Source organism: Mastomys coucha, unplaced genomic scaffold (assembly GCF_008632895.1).
Source record: "Mastomys coucha isolate ucsf_1 unplaced genomic scaffold, UCSF_Mcou_1 pScaffold22, whole genome shotgun sequence".
Classification (NCBI taxonomy): Eukaryota; Metazoa; Chordata; class Mammalia; order Rodentia; family Muridae; genus Mastomys; species Mastomys coucha.
This window is the reverse complement of record NW_022196905.1, coordinates 69815927-69827853: the sequence shown is the minus strand read 5'-3', so window position 1 is coordinate 69827853 and position 11927 is coordinate 69815927. Positions and strand designations below refer to the sequence as shown.

Below are 11927 nucleotides of genomic sequence, written 5' to 3'. Positions count from 1 at the left end.
GGCTGGAACCGCGTCCCCGGGCTTCCCGCCGCGCAGGCGCGCTGACGCGACCCCGCTTCCGGGTGCCCCCCTCCCCGCCCGCCAGGCAGTCAGCCCAAAGTGGCGCGCAGGCTGCAGGCCCCCGCCGGCCGGAGAGGTTTCTGGGTTGGGGCGGACCAAGTCCGGACGGGTGGGAGACGGCGGGAGACCAGGGGCACGCACAGCTCAGAAGCTCGGAGGGACCAACGCGACTAACTGCGCGGTTCTCATCACCTACGCCCTGGGAGAGCGAACATAACGGAGACGTCCACGTGCAGGAGAAGCAGCGAGCCTGACCTCTGCCGCGGAGGACAGCCCCGCCTCCTCGACTCCATAGCCCCGCCCCTGCTCCGTGCGCTAGCTGATTGGCTGGAGGCTGAGCCTTCTGTGAAGCGCGCCGCCGCAGTAGCGAGAATCTAGCCCGCGGGTAAGGGGGAGGCAATCTGTAGCGGGTGTCTCAGGCTTTTCTATAGCGGAGCGGACAGCTGGTTGGTGCTTGGACCACGCCGCGGCAGCAGGTCCCTCTCCACGTGCTTTCGGAGGCGCCATGGAACTGGAGGAGTTGGGGATCCGTGAGGAATGTGGTGTGTTCGGGTGCATCGCTTCTGGAGAGTGGCCCACGCAGCTAGATGTGCCGCATGTAATCACTCTGGGACTCGTGGGGCTACAGCACCGGTGAGCAACAGGATGAGGGGCGGGGGTGGAGTGGCAAGTATTTGCCACAGTTCCACGAGCCGCTTCCCAGCTCTGTGCCACGGGGAACGCAAGACTAGGAGGGTGGATCTCGGGAATCAGGACCAGTACCTACGCAGAATATTGACCAAGTGGGGGTTGGGGGACACCTTGCCTGCATAGACATTAACTTAGCCTGTCGCATTCTCTCAATTGCTCTTTAGTGGTTAAGTCCAAGAATGGGCATCTCTCCCCGCGGGTTAGTTACGCTGGAGTTTGCTTACACTAGCCAGGTTGGGAAGGGATCGTTCAGATCTCCTTGAAACTAGAACTGTTCCAGAGATGAGCTTTTGTAGGGTGGTGGTGCTGAAGGTCCAATCAACACTTGAAGCTGTTTGTATGTTTGTTTGTTTGTTGTTGTTTTGCACGGGGCCTCCCTGCTTTCAAGAGCTTTGTTCGCAGAGCTATTGAGCACATTGTCAGCCTGAAAGCAGTTAAAGGTTTGGGGATCATGAGTTTGAAAGTAGTTCTAGCTATGGGAAAATGGGAAGATGCCTTTGAGGTAAGCAAAGCAAAAAAGACCTTGCTTTCATAATCTGTTTCTTTTGGGGGGGGGGGGTGTTCGAGACAGGGTTTCTCTGTGTATCCCTGGCTGTCCTGGAACTCACTTTGTAGACCAGACTGGTCTCGAACTTAAAGGCATGCTCCACCACTGCCCGGCCCAAAATCTGTTTCTTACCACTTGACTTAAATGGCAGTTAGTATAAATCCGTTTATGGAACTAATACAAACTAGGGTTTTGTCTGTCTTCCAAAACTATCATATCACGGGAGTTTCATAAGACAATACAGTAGCAACAATGTCTAGAACGGAGCTGGGCAGTAACCCTTATCAGTGTGGGTGCCACATGCATCACTGAGGATTATCTTTCTTGTACCAAACTTAACCTAGAAGTTGTCTTGTTTTGCATCTTTTTCAGATTCCCAAGTCTTTGAATTTGTATTTCACGTTCTGTATACTCCTTTTTTATTAAAAAGCATCTGGGATGAATCACACAGAATGTTTAATTTGAGTCAGTCTATCCTGAGAAAAAGTTTACACACTGAGCAGGTTGAATTTATGTACTTAGAACTACACACCTGCATGATAACAATGAACAAAGGAAGGATATATGGATGATTTTGGAGTGTGGGAGAGAGGGGAGGGAAGTGATGTAATTAATTATAATCTTAAAAAGTTAAGAGCTGGAAATGTGCTCCATGGCAGAAGACTCGCCTAGATGAGTGGGAGCTGTAAGTTCAATCCTATTATGGGGGGATATTCAGAAGATTATGTAAATAACCCAAAACAGAAACTTAAATGTGATTCTGAGGAACAGTAGTGGATAATAATTTTAGACATTATTTTGAATATCCCATTAGGAGCAGTGGGAATGGATGTAGAGAATTTTAGAGAGCAGATGAAAGGGACTCCATCTTTTTCTTAATTGTGCTTACATTTCGGTTAGTTACCTAGAAAGTTCCCTCCATGTTTCATTTGTCTTTCTCCTTAAATGTGAACCTGAAGAAAAAGAAGCTTTTTTAAAAATTGTTTTGAGAGAGTGTGAGTGTGTGTGTGTGTGTGTGTGTGTGTGTGTGTGTGTGTGTGTGTAGGGGACTACATGTGGTGTTTTCTTTTTAAATTAACTACAACTTGCCTGGTGCAGTGGCATATGCCTTTAGCTCAAAGCATTGGAGAGGTCTGCAGAGGCAAACCGAGTTTTTGTGGCTGCATAGCAAATCCCAGGCCTGCCATAGCTACAATGAGACCCTGCCTCAATAAATACAAACTACAATTTATTCTTAGTCACATGTCCCTATGTTACTATGTTTCCTACACTTGCTTTTATATGAGAAAGCTATATGATTAGATAACATAAGAACAATAAAGATAAGATGTGTTAGTGGTATAAATGGATTATATTTTATAGTAGAGTTAATCTCTATGCTGGCAAACATAGGAAGACTTGTCTACCAAAAGGGGAGGAATGACTTTATTGGGATAAGTATTTAACTAAACTAAGCAAGCCTTTATTAGGAAACTAGTATTGAAAATAAGACTGTGGGTTGATTTGTTTGTTTGTTTCCTTTTGAACAGCAGTGATAAGCTAGTTTCTGGGGAACAAACATATTACCAAGCCACATACGATTTTTTTCCTGAATAAGAATGACATTAAGGTTTACTTAATTCTTGATTCTGAGGAGCAGTAGTGGATGTGATTCTGAGGAGCAGTAGTGGATAATATTTTTAGACGTTATTTTGAATATCCCATTAGGAGCAGTGGGAATGGATCTAGAGAGTTTTAGAGAGCAGATGAAAGGGACTCCATCTTTTTCTTAATTGTGCTTACATTTCGGTTAGTTACCTAGAAAGTTCCCTCCATGTTTCATTTGTCTTTCTCCTTAAGTGTGAACCTGAAGAAAAAGAAGCTTTTTTAAAAATTGTTTTAAGAGAGTGTGAGAGAGAGAGAGAGAGAGAAGGAGAGGGAGAGAGAGAGAGAGAGAGAGAGAGAGTGTGTGTGTGTGTGTGTGTGTGTGTGTGTGTGTGTGTGTATCTCAGTACAAATGTAGGCAATGCAACATTTTAAATTAGGGAAACATCTCTATCATTTAGTAGAGTTAATTTTATTTGGGAAACCAGTAGAACGCCATACCATTATGTTTAGGAAATATAATAATTGCCTGTTACACTAAAACAGGTCAGGGCCAGAGAAGAGTAAGGACACATTGTGAGGGATGATGTGCTCAGGATGGCACAGGGGCCTCACATGGACTAAGCACACACTGCCAACCAAGTAACATACCGAGCACAAGAACTAATGAGTGTCTACTGCACTGATGAGTGCACACATGGGCATATTAAAACCTGAAACCTAGAAAGGTGATCACAGGTGAGTATATAATAGTATTATAGACACTGTTTCTTCAAAAGAAAGGTATGATAGAGTGGGGTGGCAGCCGTGGCAGCACATTCCTTTAATCCTAGTACACAGGAGGCAGAGGCAGGAAGATCTCTGAGTTCCAGAACAGCCAGTAATACACAGAGAAACCCTGTCTGGAAAAACCAATACAAAGAGAGGTGTGGTTTATTGTAGAAGTCTCCATTTTTACTTCTCGCATGAAGATATGCTCACATAAGAGTCACCAGACACTATGGGCTTGGAAACATCAGGCCTAGTCATTTGCAGAGTTCTGAACAAACAACTTCTCTTGGTCCATCACCTTTATCTTTAAATCACCATCACCTCTTATGGAGAGCAGAGCAGTTTGAACCTAGTTATTTAAAATTCCTCTTTAAAAAGGAATTACTAGACACACGTCCCATGAATCAGCTGCCTAAAGGTTCTTTGTGTCGTGTGAGGGTGGTTTATTTTCCAAAGTGTGTGTGTTGGGGGGAAGTGGCCTCTTGAGAGATGGAGTTTACAGGAAGCTGAGTAGTTGGGTATTGTGGATTAACAGTGGTCTCACTAAGTTAGCTAACTCTCTGAGAGCAAGCTGCTGTAAAAGGGTGAGCCTGACCCTGGAAATCTTTTGCTGTTCTGTCCAACTATGCTCTCTCTTTCTTTCTTTCTTTCTCTCTCTCTCTCTCTCTTTCTCTCTCTCTCTCTCCTCCCTCCCTCACCATTACACTTGACCTTTACCATGAGGTCACACACACTGAGGATCTCACCAGAAGCTGAAGTGACGGGACTTCCCCAAATATGAACTTTCAGCCTCCCAAACTGACCAAAAAGAGAATAGGTACCTGGGCTGGGCATGGTGATGATGGACACCTGTAATCCCAGCGCTCAGGAGGCAGAGGCAGGTGGATCTCTTGAATTGAGGCCCAGTTGGTTCTGCAGAGCGAGTTCCAGGCCAGAGAAACCCTGTCTCAAAAACTGAAAGAAATCCAAACACCAAAAAAGTACAAAGTACCTAGCTTCTGTTATTTTGTTATAGTAATGGAAAATAGATGATTGATTTTCTGTTAGTTAGGAAAAGAGCATGTCCTCTGTCAATGAGTGGTTGTGTTCCAGAACAGAAATTAAAACCAATGACTATAATACTACATATTTTTATACTTCTCAACATTTGTGAAATTTACCTGATGGAGGTGAGGGTCCCGATGGAAGAAACATCCTGTAGAACCTTCCAGTTCTGTTAAACCTTGAGGAAACCAGTTTGTAGTGATCTCAGGAGATGTTTTCTTGACAGGTGTAGACACCGTTTCTGTAAAGAGTATGTAATATCACCAGAAAAGCACTCAGTAGGGAGAGGTACACTCAGCCTTCAAGGCAAGTATTTTCAGGCCTCTTCCTGAAAGAAGAGGAACACAGTCCAGTCGGAAGCTGAACTTTTTGGGGGGTGCCAGATTAAGGCTGCTGGTGTTAACAGTGAAGCTAAAACACCAGCTTGGTCTCGGCAGTCCTCAAACTTCTGGATCTGTTTGTTCTCTTGGGCTACAGGGACGCTCTTTCAAGTTCTAGTGTTAAGATTCAGTTTGTTCAGAAGGCTGCGTTTTATGTGTTAAGCCAGCATCGATCTCTTTGCATGACATCCACTGGAGGCTAAAGGTGGGCCAGCATCTATCTGACCTCCATTTTATAATGTACATTTTAAAATGGGACTACAAGATTCTCACCTCACTTGAATTACAAGAGTCAGGGGTTGGGGGTGTGGAGTTGAGTTTCCTCTACTCTCCAAGGCTGTTAACGTGTCACCTAAGTACAGGGATATTGTATTCCAAGAAATGCATCATTAGGCCATTTTGTTGCTATGCAGGTCAATCACTCAACAAGGTCTCTTGGTTCAATCCAGAGGCTGGGTAAACATTAGATGTAGGAGGCTGCTGCCAGGGTAACACAGCACAGTTGTTTTACATCATGGGAGCCTCTATAAATAGTCATACATAATGATGAAAAGTACAGTCTAGCAAATACAGAATCCTCTAGCAGGTGCCCACTACCATTATCATCAAGTGCCACATGCTGTTCCGTGACTGGGCTGTACTTTTAAATGACTGGCGGTGTGGCCTTCTTTTCTCCAACATGACCAAATGTGTGAGATTTTTTTCCGTGTTGCTTTATGGTGAATGTCACTAAGTTAGAGCTTTCTGCTGCTCCTTTGTAATCTTCCAGGATTCCTCTAGCATATACCGCCCACACCCTGTGTTGGCCTGCAGCACAGGGCTGTACTTCGTTGAGCTCTTCCTAGGTGTACCCAAGGTGCCCTGATGAGTAGGGGACATGGGGTAAGTGTGGCTTCTGCTCTCACAGAAGTGTGTAACTCACTAGTTCAGAAACACAGGATTCTCCAGGATCCAGTTTCCGAATTTTAAATTGCCCATGATGATCATAGCTACGGCATAACTTGTATGGACTAAATTCTTATATATAAATTGTGTAGAACAGTGAGTACCTGGCTATAAGAATGGCCTACAGCTCTTTCTATCCCACACTGTATGCACTCAGTAGAGGTGCATACAGATGTTCATTGACAGACATGCAGTTACTCACAATGGCCTTAATCTGGAAAAAAGCTGGAATAATATAGTTGAATGGGGGTGGTGGTGATGAAATGCATACAGTAGATTCCAGAGTGATACACACTACATTCCTAACATAAGCAGTTAGGGATGGATCTCATAAGCACTGACTGCTACTTGGGAAGAACTTGACATTTAAAGTTCCCACTAAGAAAAAAAAGCACAAATCTTAGGCTAATCTATGATGGTAGATTGATTAGTAATGGTCTTTTATGGGATGCGTTAAAAGCTAGCCAGTTTATGGGGGGGGGGTGGCTATTTGTTGTTCTCATTTTATTTTTTGTTGTTTTACATACTTTTGCTGTATAACCCAGGCTGGCTTTGAACTTTTGATCCTTCTTAGCCTCCTGAGTATTGAAATGGGTGATGGTCACATGAGCGTGCTGTCTAATTAGGAGCAGAGAGAGACTAGAACTCACTTTGTCTTATCTTCAGTCTTGTGCATATTCCTGTATACAGTCAGCCATCTGTCTACATGCATTCTGTATCCATGGTTTCAATCCATAAATATTGAAAGTATTTTTTTTTTAACTAGCTGTACTGAACAATAAAGGCTTCCTTGCCATTGCTCTTTAAACAATACAGTGTGGCTATTTCATAGCAGTTACATTGTATTAGATATTGATAGCAATTAAGAGATGGCTTAAAATATCCAGGAGGATTTGTGTAGTTTATATACAAATACTGTTGCCTTTTTATATAAGGAACTTGGACATCTGCATATTTGGGTTTCTTTATATTGCATTGAACTTCTTCTTCTAGTATCTGGTTGGCTCACATTTTTACTTTTTGAGATAGGGGTCTCACTCTATCCCAGGCTGGCTTGGAGCTCTATTATGTATCCTACGATGACCTCTGCCCAATTGTGGGCTCCCCTCAGCCTCCCAAGTACAAGGAAATGAGTTGTAACTTCTGGATTGCTGATTGATTTTAGGGTTTAAATTTCTATAATTCTAAAAAGACTTTATTGTTTGGCTTATCTTCATAATTATTAAAACAGTTTACCTATTATTACGTACCCTTTGAAAAAAAGAAATTTTATAGCTTTTTAATTTGTTGGCCCTATTTCTTTTATATAACTAAGTGCAATTTGAAGGGGCGTGGTTATTGCACAAAGTTACCTGACTGGGAATGCATCCAATGACTTTTTGAGTTCCTCGTTTAATGAGCTGTGAACTAATTTCCCAGCATTCTCTACTCTCAGATAGTTCACAAACAGTGTATTTAGTCTAGTTTGTCAGGGACAGGGCTAAATATCTTTGTTATCAGAAAAATGCAACAAAAGTTTTTCACAGAAAAAAAAAAAGCCCTGGCATTTCCCAGGCTTTTACCATCTTCCTGTGCTTTTCTCTTGTTGCTCCCAGTTGCAGGGCTTCCAAGATGACCTTCAGGTAATTCTTAAACAAACAAAGTCAGTGTGTGGCCCCTTGTGGTATGTGTTAGTTTTCAAGTATGTTAAACTAGGAATACTAAAGTGATTAGAAAAATTAACGAGTTTAAGGATTAGGAATATTTTGGTCTGGGCTTAGAAGAAAATTGAAGTTAGAAATATATTTTTCTAATAATATTTATAGTCAGTTGAATAAATAATGGTGGCGTATGGACTTTATGTTTACAAGACCTTTTTTTGATATCTTAAATGCAAAGAGGAAAGTTCATACAGCTCTTATGTTAAAGTCATTACCAGGCTTACCATGTTTCCATTTGGTAATTCCAGAAGTCCTGCTTTTTAGGATGCAGTCAGTTTCATCCTGAAATCTATGTTTGCTCTGAGGGCTATCCTTTATCTTCTGTAAAACTGTTTTTGTATGCGGTGGTGTAACGTCTCCAGCCTCTGTCTATCCCAAACTGAGTAGCTCACCGGGCGGTCTCATCAAGCATTTGCCTGATTTTTTCATCAGGCCATATTTGTATCGGTGCTCTGACCTTGTTTCCAGCTCCTGGACCATTCGTTGTTACAGTATATGTGTGACTTTCAGCATCTTCTAAGGGAATACGATTACCTGTAAATTAACAGGGTTATTCAAACATGTTAGTAATTCTGGTGTTTTGGGTATCATTCACTTACCACACAACCAGGATTGTCGTAAATCACTGAGAATTAGAATAATTTCAGTAGGGAGGGGTCAAACTTTTTTCATAACTCTATATTCGATCTAGAAATAAGTCAGACTACCATCTTGTAGCTGCTTTCAATCAATAGGTTTTCATTGGAATTTACAAATATAGAAATCTATAAGGAATAGACAGTTTTCTTTCTCCTATCATACTCTGTATCAACTTGGGTATAATAAAGCGCTGAGGTAATATACAATAGAGATCTAGCTTTCAACTACTTAAGGCATATTTTAGATGAAAAATGTCAAAAGAACACTTAAAATTTAGCCATCTGGACCCTGGCCTCGAGTAACACTCACGGTATTTTCCTCTGTTAGAAAACAGAGTAGCTATTTAAATTTAATCTATTCTTTCGGGTGAAGGTTGTGTTGAACTCCACTATCGGCAAAATTCTCTCTTCCAAAACATAACCCTGAAACTGAGAACGTGTGCCCATCAGCCATGTTTTTAAGGCAGTCATGTTGGAACTGCAGCATCCTTCAGCATCTTCAAGTATTCAGCATTAAACTGCAAAGCAGTGTGCTGAACGTGGAACTGGGTTGGCATTTTCAGACCGAGTCTCTTTGTTTAGCACCTAAAGGATGTTCCTTAGTGTAGTTCATATGAAGGCGGGAGACCACTGTAGTAGCTTTATCAGTTTTCATGTTGAAACAGTAGACTGTATTCCTCTAGAAGAGTTTGACTAGGCAGAGATCTCAATCATAAATATTTAAAGGAACTGCTAGTCCTGAGCCTAGTAAATGTCATGGGGTTATCTGGTATGCTGTGCACATAGGAGTTGTTTGCTGCAGGTCAGGTGTTCATACCCTGGGTAAGGCACTCTGAATGGAAGTGTAGCATTCTCTGATAGTACTTGCTATCCTTGGGACAGTATTTTAATAATAGTACTCTGTAACTAAATATGTTGGACAATATAGATGTTTTCAAAATTGACTTGAGTGATTGTTTTCAAAACAAGGTCTCTATAGCCCCGGGTGTTCTACAATTCACTGTTAGTCTAGGCTAAACTCAAACTCATGAAGATTCACCTGCTTCTGCGTCTTGAGAGCTGGAATTAAAGGCATGCACCACCACATCAGTAATAATCCTTTTTAAACTAGGAAATAATTAGTATTAATAAGCCAGTGAGGCAAAATAATAGGAGACCTGTAAGTATGAGGATACAATAATGGGTATAAGGAGAGCTTCCTTAGGCCAGAGCCCAGAGCTTGTTAAGGACATATTTGCACAGTGAGATGAAGATGAAATGTAGATTGTGGCAACATCAGACCTCAAATGATAGACTGCCTTCTGGAGTCATGTAGAGCCACTCAGTAAGACACAGTTTCGTCCCTCTCTCCTCACTTTGAGACAGCATCTCCCTACTTAGCCTTGGCTGGCCCGGAACTTGCTTTGTTGACCAGGCTGGCCTCGAACTCAAGACATCCAACTTGCTTCTTCTGCCTCCTGAGTGCTGGAACTAAAAGCATGTGCCCCCCACACCTTGCAATTCTCATTTTTAATAATTCCACTGTGTAAAGCTGACATGGGCTCTGGACCATTCCCCCCCAGGGAATATACAGAGTTAGGCTCCTAGTAAATGGTTAGGCTCTGGTTAGGGTACTTTTCACCGAAGATCTTGTGTATTTCTGCTTAATGTAGATTCATTTACATTGAATTCACTGCCAACAGTGTCTGTAAGTCATGCCTGGAGGAAGGTTATCTGATGCCTTTTCTCAACCAAGCACGTAACCTTTACAAGTTGTAGATAGCATGGTAGCACTGCACTCCATGTTCAAATAAAAGTCACCCCCAAGGGTACAAAAATGTGGGAAAACATCATTGTGCGTACCCTATGGGTAACGAGATGGAGCAAGTCCGAAGTCATCCTCTGCTACATAGGGGGTTAGAAGCCTGTCTGAGCTACATGAGACCTCTGTAAACAAACACATTTAATTAGACGCTCAATTAATTAGAGCCTGGACCCTGGAAAATGTACCTGTTTTTCTAGTGTTAATAAAGTAACCTTACCACAAGAGCATAGCTGATAAACTACATTGATTTCTCAAGTATATTCAACTGTTTCTTATTAATGTTTTTCCACCTTAGGTACATGGCATTTCATTTTTATTTTCTTAATACTCTTGGGAAGGCAAATATTTGAGGATGGATTTTCGTTTTCCAGGGTGACAAGAAAATCATCAAAGCTCGAAAATTTTTTTTTAATCTTGTTTACATTATGGGAGCTAAAATAAAGGCAATGTGTTGCGTTTTCTGACTTGAACTGGACAAACCTGAGCAAGCCTTTGTCAGGATACTACAGATTTCCGTGCTGCCTTTTGCATAGCAAATGTCCCTTGAAACTACCTCAGGGACTGATTTTCTTATTGCAAAACGTAGTAAGTAATGGCCAGCTGTACCTGGCTACTGTACCAGAGCCACCCACATATGCTAGGATAGCAGGCTGTTGGTGCAGGCTTTTGAAGAGATGTAAATATCTTTTCCCATCCCTGAAAAACTTGAGTTTAAAATTTTCTTACATGTAAAAGCTCAGACAAGAAAGAGAATATGATTAATCTCGGATACTTTAATGAAGTCAAATGCTGGGGAGGTTATCTTGATAAACTAGTAAGTGGCCTTCACAAATACTGGTGTAGAGCAGCCAGGGGGAAGTGAGGGATCGCTCTGCAGTGTTTAAGATTGTAGTGGAAATGTAAAATGGTTCAGTAGCTGCAACACTTTTCTACCCCAGAGTTGAAAACAGGTTCTGCATAGAGTCAGGTACTTGGTCTGGATAAACAGCATATGCAAGTTCCTTTATAAACGTTAACACATTACCATGCCCCTGCCCCCACTTGAAGCTGGAACCACGGCTTTTGTGGGCTCTTATTCTTCCTAGCAGCATTGTTCAAAATAGCCGAAAGGCAGAGCCCAAATGATCCCTGACAGGTGAATAGCTGTGCGGATGGTAGCACAGATTTGGCCTACCGCACACTGGAACCTGAAGACATTATGCTAAATGAAGAGATAAATTACTGACTGATACTGCTCATGCGAGTAATCAATCGCATTGAGAACAGAAACAAAACAGTGGTTATCACACTGTAAGGAGAATTGGGAGTGCCTCCTTAATGGATATGGATATTTCAGTTTGAGATAACAAAACAATAGCAAGAGGTTTCTTTTGTAACTAGCCTATGGGACCTTCTAACATTGAACTCTCTACTGGAACAGTACCTAATTTTCCCCCATGGGACTTTTTCTTGTTAAGAAGTGTAATCTGATTGTCAAGTCATGACTTTCCCCCTCCCCGAAGCCTATGAAACACAGACCGGCTTGTCTAGTAAACCAGAGAAGAAAGGCTACTAGATTGTATGGCTTTGCTTACAAGTTACCACTGGCCTTTCTCCTTTCCAAAGCTGTATGAAGCTTTCTCCTGCAGCAGCCCTGTGGTTTGAGTGGAAGAAGTGAGCCATCAGAGAGAAAGCTGGCTCTCTCTACCTTCCTATCCTTTACCACAGGGCAGTGCTTCTCAAGTCAACATGCACTGCCTCACCCAGAGGATTGGTCTTCTCCGT

General features: G+C 42.3%; 1 protein-coding gene across 1 annotated transcript in view; it reads left to right on the top strand.

Annotated features, from left to right (window-relative positions):
• The first annotated feature begins 446 nt into the window (after nt 1–446).
• Ppat (phosphoribosyl pyrophosphate amidotransferase) overlaps nt 447–11927 on the top strand; it is a 33177-nt gene continuing 21696 nt past the window's right edge. The window contains exon 1 of the mRNA XM_031342811.1: nt 447–693. Within this exon, the coding sequence (XP_031198671.1) occupies nt 566–693 (128 nt within the window). The 5' untranslated portion in view covers nt 447–565. The remainder of the gene's footprint in view (nt 694–11927) is intronic.